The sequence below is a fragment of the Ovis canadensis genome, chromosome 11 (genome assembly GCF_042477335.2).
Source record: "Ovis canadensis isolate MfBH-ARS-UI-01 breed Bighorn chromosome 11, ARS-UI_OviCan_v2, whole genome shotgun sequence".
In the NCBI taxonomy this organism is placed as follows: Eukaryota; Metazoa; Chordata; class Mammalia; order Artiodactyla; family Bovidae; genus Ovis; species Ovis canadensis.
Genome location: NC_091255.1, coordinates 37,226,993 through 37,239,981, shown reverse-complemented (window position 1 = coordinate 37,239,981; position 12,989 = coordinate 37,226,993). Strand labels below are relative to the sequence as shown.

Sequence of the window (12,989 nt, the reverse complement as noted above, 5' to 3'; positions counted from 1 at the left end):
GTTCAATTAAATCAACCCACAGTGGCAGTGCAGACCTTTTAAAAACTAACTTGGCAGTGTGTTTCAAAGTCCATGGGGTAGTCATGATCACACTTAATTGACTTAAAGAAACAACAGAGAAGGAGGCAGATGATCATGGAGGAAAGAATTCATTGACTCATGATGCAGAAATACAGAAGCATTCTCAGTATCCCACAATAGGCTATTTTTAATGAATGTTTATTTTAATGGAATGAATATTTTGTAACCATTAGAAATTATAACCATGAAGACTGTACAACAACATGAAAGCATACAAATGATATGTTAACAGGGGGCAGAAGGCTCATATATTGCAATTATATAAAAGTATGTATGTTTATGTCAAACCTTAGAAGGGAATCCATAGAAGATACTTTTCCATCTCTCATTTATAAACTTGCTATTATATAATTTTTTATCAGTTAAAAATAAAGGTTTTTTTTCTTTTCTTTTTTTTTTTGGAAAGCAAACAAACTGGTAATCAGATGAGGTTTGCCAGCCAAGATGTTTGGTCTAAGGTGAGAACATTAACCCATTCAGTGTTGACTACTGGTTTTTATTTAGTTAATCTTCTAGTTTTTTATTTACCTCTAAGTTATGAATATTTATAATTCCAATGAGAGCTCTGTCCAGAAACCCAGTTAACATATAACAACTGACATATTTAGTATCTGACAGGGAATATTATCACTTGACTTTCTTATGGTGCTATAAGCTTATTAAGTCTCAATTTTATATTACATATTGTGACTTTCGGAGAAGGCAATGGCAACCCACTCCAGTACTCTTGCCTGGAAAATCCCATGGACGGAGGAGCCTGGTAGGCTACAGTCCATGGGGTCGCGAAGAGTCAGACATGACTGAGCAACTTCACTTTCACTTTTCACTTTCATGCACTGGAGAAGGAAATGGCAACCCACTCTAGTATCCTTGCCTGGAGAATCCCAGGGATAGGAGCCTGGTGGGCTGCCGTCTATGGGGTTGCACAGAGTCAGACACGACTGATGTGATTTAGTAGCAGTATTATGACTTTAAAACATATCATGCAGGGATTCTCCTGGTGGTTCAGTGATTAAAGCTCCATGCTTTGAATGCAGGGGATTCAGGTTCAATCCCTGGTTGGGGAACTAAGGTCCCACAAGCAATAAATAAATAAATCTTTTTGCTTTTTCCCCCATGTCTTACTAAATAGTGTGGGACTTAAAATGTTCAATAGCAAGTTGCCAGAGAAGATTATTTTTGCCTTTTTTTGTTATATAGGTTATTTAGGAATGGTTTCCTTAACATTTTTTTTTCGTCTTCTGTCACGTGATCTTTCATCCTGATGAAAGATTCCTTTTTATCTCTGATCATAACTCCTTGACTTGAAATCGATCTGATCCATATTGATACAGCTGTGCCAGCTTTCTCACACAGACAAGTTCTGTGCCTTATATTTGAGGTTATTGTGAAGGCATATAGTTGAGTAGTGTGGTTTTTTATTATTTTTGAGTCTTGTCTGACATTCTTTATCTTTCAGTTGAGAAGTTGGTCCGTTTACATTTAATGTAATGACGGATACAGTTGGGTTTAAGTCTGCCATCTAGGTTACGGCCTTTTGTCCTGTGTTCTCTGTATCCCCTTTCTTGCCTTCTTTTGGGTAAATCATGCATATTTGGTATTCAATTTTATTCCCTCTATTGATTTTTTTAAAGCTATTCCTCTTGGTGGTGGTTATATGGTGGTGGGTGTGTGTTTGGTGTTTTGTTTTTAAGTTATTGCTTTAGAACTCTGCTGTTTAACACATTATTGATGAGAGACATATTAATATATCTTTTTTTACCCAACCATTATTGACATGTCAATATTATTTATGTAACAAATTACTGGCCACAGATATTAATTCTTTAAAATAATCCCCTGGTCAATAATGAGTTAATAATCACTAGTCACATATGGCTGTTGAAATTAACTGAAATATGAAAAAATAAGTCCCTGACCAGAGTTTGGAGAATGGATTGAAGGGATTGAGGAACAGAAACAGGAAGGTAAGTTAGGACAGTTTTAGAAACACTGGAAACTTTTTGTGAGGTATTACTAACAGAGTTAAAGAGAAATGGTAGGATTGAAAGATAATAGGGAGGTAGAATCAACAAGAATGGCTAACAAATGGAATGTCAAGTGAAGGAGAAGGGAGAAGTTCACGTGACTCCTAAGATTTCCTTCTTAGGCAAGCAAATGAATGATGGTACCATTCATTAATTGAGGCAGGGAAGATAGGGGAGTCAGATTTGGGGGAAGATGAGGAGTTTTGTTTTGGAGACCTTGCGAGACAGATATTTGTAGGAATTTCAAGGTGGAGATAAGTAGTAAGCAGTTGGCTACGTGAGTCAAGGATTTTTGGAGAGCTGTGTAGAGCAGAAATTTTCTTTTTAAAAAAATTTAAATATTTTAAAAAATTAAGTTATTTAATTTAAATAGTTTTAAATGAAAATAGAATAGAAATATACAGAACTCTGGGGATCACCAACATTTAAGAGGAAGAGGACTCCTCTGGTGGTCTGCCTGCCCCAGTGTGGGGGACAGGTTTGATCCCAGGTCCAGGAAGATTCCACATACCTTGGGGCAGTTAAAGCCTGTGTGCCACAACTACTGAAGCCCACCCATGTGCCTAGAGCCTGTGCTCCCCAGCAGGAGAAGATAATGAGAATCCCTAGGGAGTAACAACTAGAGCGTAGCCCCCTGCCCCGCCCTGCCATCACCACAACTAGGGAGAGCCTCCATGCAGCAACTAAGACCCAGTGCAGACAAAAATAAATAAACACATATTTTTTTTAAAAAAAGAGGAAGAAGACACTCTAGGCAGAGCTTATAGATAGTTGAGAGAAAACTAGGAGAGAATATATCCTTGAATACAAGTTGTGAATGGATGGTTAAATAATAGTGACCGGTTTACTAGGCAGATGTTGTGTAGATAATATTTGACAAATTTGGCTTAGATCCACTTTTCTAAGAAGCAGCAAGTTATTCAGTGCTTTGAAATTATTCAGTGCTTTGCTCATTTATACTCCAATCATTCATTCCTTTTATCTTTTAGTATCTATCCTATCTTGCTGTGTATTAGGCACTCTGCTAGGGATAGGAGCCACAGAGATAAGAGTTAGTGTCCATCATCCTCTTCCTGTAAAAGAAAGACATGCAAACATATCTGTTGTTTGTTTGCTAAATCATGTCCACAACCACAAATAAAGAGGAAGGGAGGGAGGGAGGGAAGAAGGAGAACCACAATTGAAAAAAAAAATAGCATATAGAGCTCATCATAAGAAATTCAGGCAATTCAGAAAATACCCCACCACTGAGAAATAATCGTTATTAACATCAGGTTAACACTGTCTGGATACATCTTTAAAAGTTGGTACATATAAAAGGAGGGATGAAAATAATTTTACCTAATTAGGGTTACACTATATGTGCTAATTTAAATGTTAAGTGCTTAATCTCACTTTTAAAAGATAACCATAAAAAAATAAAGTTCACATGAAGAATTCTTTCTAAGAGGTAGTAATTGCTAAAAGATCCATCTAAGGTTAACAGAAACATAGCATAACACATTGAACCCTTGGTTATTTTTACAAAGCTGTAAGTGTGTGTCTTACTTTTCAGCAGCCTAATATGACTGTACTGTCAGTGATGAAGAAATTAACACCTTAGTTTCTTTTCACCTTTCTCCCCGTGTTCCTCCCCTACCAACTGCTTCCTGATCTTCACCTTTCATTCCACTGTCCCTGTTTATAACATTTGTCTACTCCTCTGTAACCTGATCCATATATTTGTTTATTCTCAGCTCCAGATATTTGATTCCGTGCTTACCGTCATCTCTTTGCCTCTGGCTTCTCCAGCCCAGAGTTGTGTTATTTTTTTTCACCTCTCGGTTGGCTAGACTTCATCATCAAGTAGCTTTCTTAAGAAGGGCCCCAGTGGTCCCCGAAGTCCTCTGTACCGTCTGTCTGCCACCTTTATGCTCAGATGACAACTTGGCTGGGCATAAATTTGTTGGGTCATGCTTTCTTTCCCCTGAACTTTTGACATTTCTCCTCTGTCTCCTGAAATTATGTTGAACTTTTTTTTTTTCCCCCTTAACTACTCCTTCCCTCTCTAACTGCCCCCCAACCATCAATGAATCAGAATTGCAGTTCTCAAAGAAATGTAAGTTCTTTAAAACCATCTCACACACTGCAGTTGAGAGAATTATTACTAGGAAGGCCCACCACAGCTATGAGACTCTGATGTGAGCCAAGGTATTTTTGGAGTGTTAACCATGCATCTTTGTTTTCCTTTATAGAGATAATTGATGACCTTGCCAACCTGGTGGAGAATACCGATGAGAAACTTCGCACTGAAACCAGGCGTGTGAATCTGGTGGACAGGAAGTCCACGTCTTGCGGTAAGAGACTGCTGTAGTTACGGCTCTTGCTTCTCTCGTTGCTTGCGGATAAGCTTCCCACGTTTGGTCTGATTTTACCGCAGGGATCTGCTTGCTCTTCGAATACACGCGGTTTCATGTGATGAAGCGTTGAAATTTCTAGAAGATTCCTACATCTTGGCGAAAACGAAGTGAATTGTTACAAGTGCAGGGAAAGTAGAATGCGTTGTTAATTTTTTTTCTTAATTAAAAATAAAAAGCTTTCCTCAGTGCTTACCGAGAATAATAGTTTGAGAAATTGTATGATGTCATGCAGACTGGTGGTGGTAGATCTCATGGGTTTTACAGGCCACCTTGCTTTTTTTGTGCCTTGTTTTTTTAGTCACAAGTGTCCTTGCTGAAGCTGGAGCCATTGAGCAGTTAGAGCATAGAGTCTAAAGTTCAGCTGAGTTTATATCCTGTATTTAGTAATGTTGTCTTTGGCAGTTCTTTTACTCCTTAATACCTTGTGCATGAAATGAGGAGACATAGGTCAAAATAAGAACCACCAGGAATGATGCTTAGAGTGCTGATTCCCTGGCCATCCCCTTGAGACTGAGTAGAGCGAGGCTGGAGTTCCAGAGGGTTCATCATTTAACAAGTGTGCCGGGCACTCCTGATGAGGTCCTTGCTCTTGGGCAGACATTCCAATGCAGATGCTTGTCGGGTTTCAATGATCTATTGCCCATGCACACTGCCGTGCCCACAGGTAAGTGACGATGAATGGTGCTGACAGCAGCAGTGATTACACTCGTGGTTATTTGGTGTTTCATCTCACAAAGGTGCACCAGGTTTATAAAGCTGAGACTTTTGTTATATATAACAGTGCAATAGCACTACCAAAAAAAGAAAAAAATCTAATGACCTGAACTTTTTGCATTTTGCCTGGTTTTAGCCCTTTCAATATGAAGAACGTAGTGGATCCCTCCGATCTGTCCAGTTTTAGAAGGACCTCTATGCGAGGGTTACCTGTGATGCACAGTTTGAGAAGTGCTACCTCCCTTGCCTGTGTGTGTGGTCAGACAGCAGTCTAGAACAACCAGGTGATGGAGGGCCAGGTAGATATAGACTCTGGAATCTCAGAGGAAGTGAAACTTGGAAGCACCCGCCTGCTTCCCTTTCATCACCTGTCTGCTCCCCTCAACCTGGCAGTTCTTATCCACCGATACCAAGCCACTTTGTGCTCCTGTTCCTATAATAGAGCATGTGCTTCTTTCTGCTTCCTGCCCAAAGCAAAGCCTTCTTGATTTTGCTTTAACAGCCTTCTCATAACTTCCCACCATGCTATTCTTTGCATCAGATCCTGAGTCTCTGGCAACAGAGATTCATGGGTTCACTCCCACCTCCATCTGTTACTATCTTCAATTCTCATATAAACTTAATCTTTCTGAACTTGCGTTTCCTTGGCTGTTTAAAAAAACAAAAACAAAACAAGTAGATAGCCTGGTTATCAAAATGAAATTATATAAACCATGTAAAGTACCCAACACTGGCCATTGTCCATGAATTTCCTTATTTTGTGCAGAGAGCAGCTACAGCCTGATAGTGAAGAGTGTAGGCTCCAAAGGTTGGACTCACATCCCATCTCCACCATTCACCAGCCATGTGACCTTGGGAAATCCCACTCCCCTGTGCCTTGATTTTCCCATCTCCAAAATGGGAATAATAATGGTACATATCTGAGAAGGTTGTTGTAAGGAATACATGATTTAATAGAGATAAAGATATAGATGATAAGCAGATAGATAGATAGGGATATATAGCACTTAGAACAGTGGTTAGCACATAGTAAGCAGTGAGCAAGAGTAAGTATTAACTGTTATCGTTATATGTCAGTCTGTTTTACATTTACAACATAGCGGTCCTCAGCACATGCCATTCATGACATCACATTGAAGAATATTGATTCTACTGTTGCTAATTTATTATTTTATAGTTTTACCTGGTATTGATGTTTGTATCTACAAATGTCCATAAAAATGTTCTGAGCTGAGCTGTCTAATTTTTCTGTCTCTACAAATATGACTACTTCCTGTCTCTACAACTGTGACTCCTCTAGGTATCTAACGTAAATGAAATCATACAGCATTTGTCCCTTTGTATCTGGCTTATTTCACTTATGTCTTCAGTATTCCCCTCTGTTGTACCATGCATCTGGAATTCTTTCCTTTTTTAAGCTGAATAATATTCCGTTGTTAGTATTTATACCACATTTTGTTTACCCATTTATCTGTCAGAGGACTCCTGGGCTGTTGCCACCTTTTAGCTACTATGAATAGTGCTGCAGTGTGCCTGAATGTACAAGTATGAGTCCGAGTCCCTGCTCTTTTGTGTATATACCCAGAAGTGAAAAGGGAACGTGTCGATCACTCAGTCATGTCCAACTTTTTGTGACTCCGTGGACTATAGCCAACCCAGCTCCTCTGTCCATGGGATTTTCCAGGCAAGAATACTGGAGTGGGTTGCCATTCCCTTCTCCAGGGGATCTTCCTGACCCAGGGATTGAACCTGGGTCTTCTGTATTGCAAGAAGATTCTTTACCATCTGAGCCATCAGGGAAGCCCCATCTGAAGTAGCATCACTGAATCAAATTGTAATTCAGTGTTGAATTTGGAGAAGGCCCTGCCTACTGACCTGACCTTTTGTTTTGCTTTCAACCTTTAAACTCTGAGTTACCTTCTACTAGTTTCGTTTTGTTTGTTTGTTTTTTTAAGTCTGATAAAAGCCCAGTTGCAGGGAGGAGTCAGGGACTTCTGCAACCTGAGAGGGGCAGGCAAGTGGGTTGGAAGGTAAGGTCCGGAGACCCTTTCCCCATTAAAGTGGAGCCCTAAAGAGCTATACCCTGGGGGAAAAAGTGAACCAGAACGAAACTTGCCTTTGGGGATTGTGGGGAAGGCAGCCTTGGCCCATACAGATTAGGAGAAGAAAAGGAAGAAAGACTGTCTTTTCTGATGAGCTGTGGTCACTGAAAGGCCCTCGTGTGCATTTGTATGCTGAGCAGACACACTCATCTGCTACAGCTCCAGGTGCCTGGCAAAAGCAATGAATCACCTCTCTGGAGGAGAGAATATTATCCTTGGTCTCTAGGAGTCAACCAGAAATAAAACGTTCAGGGCAATGACCAGCACACACTCGAAGATAATCCGGCGTACACAGAGACAGCACAACATGAGCAGGGACCAGTGACAAACTGCAGAAACCAGCATGGGCACACTTGCTGTATGAGAATTCTCAGATATAAATGATGAAAGCAATTATTATATTTAAAGAAAGACATGACAGGCTTGAAAGTATCTTCAGAGAATAGGAAGCTATAAAGAGTAACTTAGAAAATCAAAAGGGATCAAACAGAACTTCTAGCAATAAAAAGTAACTGAAGTTCAAGACTTTGTGGACATATTTGGTACCCGGCAGAAGAGGGACTCAACTAGAGGACAGATGGGGGAAAAAACCCGACATATTCCCTTTCTGTAAATGCAGGCATTTACAAAAGGCTGTCCAGACACCATGGAAGTTAAATTATGATCTCAATTAGAAAGGTGTTTAGTGGGGTAAGGGCTTGGTCTAAGAGCCTCAGGACATAGCAAAGAGTTAATCATTTGCTCTCCCCAAGTGCAGGGCCAGGTTGATCATTGATATGTAAACACATACACACAGTACATGAACCTGCAAGTAGGGCATATTTTAACTGTTTGGGGGTGGGGGTGGGTGGGAATTAAGCCTCTCAGGGTAACTCAGTTACTGTTAACTTGATGACTGTTTAAGAGGGCTTGAGTGAGCTAAGAATAGCAGTGACGCCTCATCATTTTACTTAAGGGAGTGCAAAAAAAAAAAAGGCTGTGAACCGTGAAATGGTCTTTTGTTTTCCTACCGCCAGCATATCGCCCTACCGATCTGATATAATATCAGTCATAGATGCTTTCCCAATGAGGAAATTTCTAGTTGTGTAGACAGACCCGATTGCAAGGGGCCCTGCACAGAAGGGCCCAGTGATGAATCTGTTTGTTCAGTTGTTAACAAAGGATTCAGACGCCTCTTTATGAACCTTTCACTCGGCAGCCTGGGCTTTAACATTTTTTTATTGGGATCTTTGGGTGTTTTTTTTCCCCACCTCCCTTTTCTTCACCCACCCCCACCCCAATAACAACAGCATCAAGTATAAAACAGTATTGTCTCTCTCCAGCTTCTAAACGCAAACGAGACTGGTATTTTTCATTGGCACTTACATGTCCGTTCAGATCTGTTATGTGTGCTAAGGACACCCACATAAAACAGCATCTTTGTAATTGCAGTTTAAATATTCATTGTGCCCCGTCCTCATTAGAATTCAAAATAGAGCCTCGTCTGAGTCTGAGGGACGCAGCCAATTGTGAAAGGCCAGGCTCAGAGTTCTGAATGACCCGGGTCGAGGGACAGTGTTGCTTCTCAGCATATGGACTATTACGTAATGTTGTCTAAGCACAGCCATTGTGAGTTTAGCAGCATCTCGGGGATGTGGTTAGAAATCAGCCCTGCTGGCACTGTGTTAACACTGTCTTAATCTGGAACCACTGGATTTGCCTTCCACTCCTCAGAAATGGGGTGGCTTGAGCGAGGTGAATCCGTTCGGTCTTTCAGAAAGGACAGTCCAGCATGGCTGTGAGCCCAGGCAGACCCAGGTCACAGTCTGGGCTCTGACACTGACACCTGGGTGACTCGGGGAGTGGCTTGTTCTCTCTAGGGCTCAAAATGGGCGTACCATGGTTATTCTGCAGACTACACAAGAAGAGGTTGGGTGGCATCATGCATGCCTGTGCTACTGAGTCCTCAGTAAATGCCAGTGATGTTGAGATGTGGCTATAAATTGGTCATCAAGAGCTGCCTTGATGAATAAGACTCAGAGGCTCTTACCTCTCTCTGAAGCCAGCTTAGAATGGTCTTTAAGGAAAATAGTGATGATGCAAGGCAGTTATTCTGGAATATTATGGAGCTTCGAAGTTTGCATCCCCATTTAATCAGAAATGGAGCCAGTTTTTTTCCCCCAGTTAAGCTGGAATTTATAATCTTGTGGCTGAAGCCATTTCCAGTCATGAAATTAGCGAAAGCCACCTGGGGGGCATATTCAGGTGGCGTGGCTTGACTTCTGTATAGCACAGAAATGACTTGCTCTTATTCGCACATTATTATTCCTTATTACAGATTTACTTATTACAGACTTATTTTCCATATAGACTTATTTAGACCCAGGGTGGGAGCAGCATTAAGCCTTTTAGTATACAGGCATACGCCACTGTATTGCATTTTGCTCTTATTGTACATCACAGATGTTGTGGGGTTTTATTTGTGTTTTACAAATTTAGGGTTTGTGTCAGCCCTGCCTTGTCAGATGATGGTTGGCGTTTTTTCGAGAGTATTTTTAAATTAAGATAGGTACTTTTTTTTTTAAGACATAATGCTGTCACACACTTAGTAGACCACAGTATGTAGCTTATATGCACTGGGAAACCAGAAATGTGTGTGATTTGCTTTATTGTGATATTCCCGAGAATAGCTACTCAGCCAGCCTGAAACCAGCCCCTGGAAAGCCAAGGGGGCTAATTCAGTCTTTTCAGTCTCCGTATGCTCCTCTTCCCCTTTGTAATTTGGCTTTGCTGAGTCTTACTTGTGGCATGTGGGATCTAGTTCCCTGACCAGGGATCGAACCCGGGCTCCCTGCATTGGGAACTCGGAGTCTTAACCCCTGGACCACCAGGGAAGTCCCTCGGCCTCCCTTTGTCTTTCTTTTTTTCTTCTTCCACCTTCTGTGGAAGACATACTTAGGACTCAGTCCTTTATTCTTTTTTCCTTGGCACTTTTTCCTTAAGCTACCCTTCTGACTCTTGGATGGTTTCACAGGCAGCTCACAGCTCTGCATCCCAGACCCCCCAACTTCCCCGGAATCTCAGGGTCTGTGTCTTCAGCTGCTGCCACCCAGGTTCTCTTGACCCCACCCCCCCCCCCGCCCCTGCCCGGCACACTCTCAATCCCTGTATATTCTTCAGAGACTCATTGTCTTTAGCCCCAGATAAGCTTCCTCTTCCATTGCTCCCCATTTCTTCAGGCTCAAAACTTCCTTCATTCCCTCAAGGCTTTCAGAGGCCAGACAGCAAGTCTCCTTGAACGAAGCGGGCCCTCGTTGTTCTCTCTGGTGGCAAACGAAGAGTGAACAGCAGAGTTTTGCCACGTGGGAATGCCACGCCAGATCATCTGTGTGTTTATTTTTATGGGAAGCTTGAAATCTGGATCTTTAAGTGAAATTTCCTAATATTTTAGTGTTGACAGTAAACGAACATTTAAAAAAATTCCATGTGGGCCAAATAAAGCATGTGGCGAAGCCCTACACTTTGGGGCCTCTGTCTCACGTCTGTTTGGTCAACCCCCAGGCCTGTCTGAGAATAACCGTGAAGTATCTCTCTTCCCCGTTCATCACTTTGTGTTCTCACCAGGCTGTTTCTGGCTCTTGTTGCATTAAAAATAATAATGAAAGGATTTCCCTGGCAGTCCAATGGTTAAGAATCCAAGCTTCCATTCCAGGGTGCGCAGGTTTGATCCCTGCTTGGGGAACTAAGATCTCGCACACTATAAGGTGCAGCCAAAAAATTTAGGTAAATAAAACTTTAAATAATCATGATAATGAAGAATTCTGTTTATTGGCTATAGAAAAATGTGCATGATTACAGCGTTGGTCGTATTTATAGAAACTGTGGCCCGCCATGTTGTGAATTTGGTGTCTGAATACAGGAGACGTCTACCTGGCGACCAGTGGTACCAAGATAAACAAGATGAATGCTTCTCTTAAGAGTTCTCTTATTTTGTCAATGTGCCCTTTTCAGTTGATTTAAAACTGTTTCACTCCCTAGACATATCTGCTGTATATTTTAGAGAAATGACTTTTCTCCATCATGGAGATAATAGATACCAGGAAGTGAAACTACAGAGCGTAAAATTCTTAGGACACCTGCTTCTAAAGTCCAAGCAAATACTGGGGCACTCCAATGAATGTATTGGAATTGCTCGATACTCATTTTAGGCGCTGAAATGTACAACTCGCAGTCCTGCCCTTCCCCGGGCACCTCTGAATACTCCCCTCCTGGGCCCCATGGGTGCATGTGGCATTGGTGTCATGCACGCCTGACGTGTTCGTAATCAGGTGTCTTTTATATGTGACCACACCGCTGTTGTCTGCTTTGGTTTTGAATTCCTACTGTGGAAAAGCCTGGTTTTTCTGCTAACATTTATTTTAGGGGAGCAAGAAAAGGACCAGGCTGTTCAAATGTTGATACTTTGGCTTAATCCAGGCAAAGTGAAGCCTTTGAGAGGAGCGCCAAATTGGAAAACCCCTACTTAATGGAAGGTGATTGATAAGGGCTGACAGCCCCAGAGCTGTCACCATGACCGCCTGCGAGGCCGCCACGCTTTTCTAATCTGTTACGAGGCAGTGACTTTTGCTATCATCAAGGGGTCAGAAATGATCACAAAGTAGAATCATTTTTTGATTATTGTTTTTGCTCGGTGTGGTTTGGAAAGATAAGGTGTGATTTCCAAGAGCGGCTTCTGTTGTGATGGAGTAATAACCACAGTGCACGGGCTTGGCTGATACCCCTCCCCCGGGCGTGTTCTTGCGAGTTTTCTGGTTATGTCTGTTCACCAGTGAATTCGTCTTTCAGCCTGCTCTATGGGACAGGCAAGTACTGGCTGGGTTTAGAAGGATGATCATGGCCTGGGACAGAGCATGTTTTGCTCACTCAAAGTGTATCTCACCTTGATCATGTGTCTACCGCTTATGGGAGGCAGAGCCCCAGTGGCTACTCAGGGTACTTGTGTGCCTGCAACCTGACTTTTCAGGAGTTTACCATTACACGCCAGTGCTTCTCATTCTTATACCGATGTTATTTTATATTTGTAAATTGCAGTGAAGAATTGGATTCTCTTTGTGACCAAAATTAATCCAAACTGGAAAGTGTTGGTATCTTTGATATCTTTTACCTATAAAGTCAATGGCTTAGTAACACTGTGTTGCAGTCACTCAGTGGTGTCTGACTCTTTGTGACCCCAGGGACTGTAGCCCACCAGGCTTCTCTGTCCATGGGATTTTCCCAGGCAAGAATACTGGAGAGGTTTGCCATCTCCTTCTCCAGGGGATCTTCCCGACCCAGGGATTGAATCCGAGTCTCCTGCGTCTCCTACATTGGAAGGCAGATTCTCTACCATTGAGCCACCTAGGAAGCCTGGTTAGTAACATTGACCATAAGCTAACGGTCAACATTATAAGGGTTTATTATTGACTCTAGTCCAATTATAATTGGATTCCCTCAAAAGAAATTGGCCATTTTTCTTATAGCTAAATTCATCCAAATCTTCATGAAGTCAGTATGGAAAGGCGGGGGGTAGGGGGAAGTCAGTGACTTAGACTAGATGGCCTTTGAGTTATCCTCTTTCCGTACCCCTGTGAGGAGAATTAGACACTTCCTTCCAACTTGTTCGTGCACGCACACATGCGCACCCCCCC

At 41.9% G+C, this 12,989-nt stretch overlaps 1 protein-coding gene across 4 annotated transcripts in view; it reads left to right on the top strand.

The window, feature by feature from the left end:
• STX8 (syntaxin 8) overlaps positions 1–12,989 on the top strand; it is a 200,609-nt gene that overhangs the window by 113,547 nt on the left and 74,073 nt on the right. For 2 of the 4 annotated variants that reach the window (XM_069603554.1, XM_069603552.1), the window contains 2 exons: positions 4,343–4,444; positions 4,528–4,695. In XM_069603554.1, coding sequence (XP_069459655.1) covers positions 4,343–4,444; positions 4,528–4,577 — 152 coding nt within the window. In that variant the 3' untranslated portion in view covers positions 4,578–4,695. Of the gene's footprint in view, positions 1–4,342; positions 4,445–4,527; positions 4,696–12,989 lie in introns of those variants that run through there. The other 2 variants (XM_069603553.1, XM_069603551.1) reach the window with 1 other exon arrangement.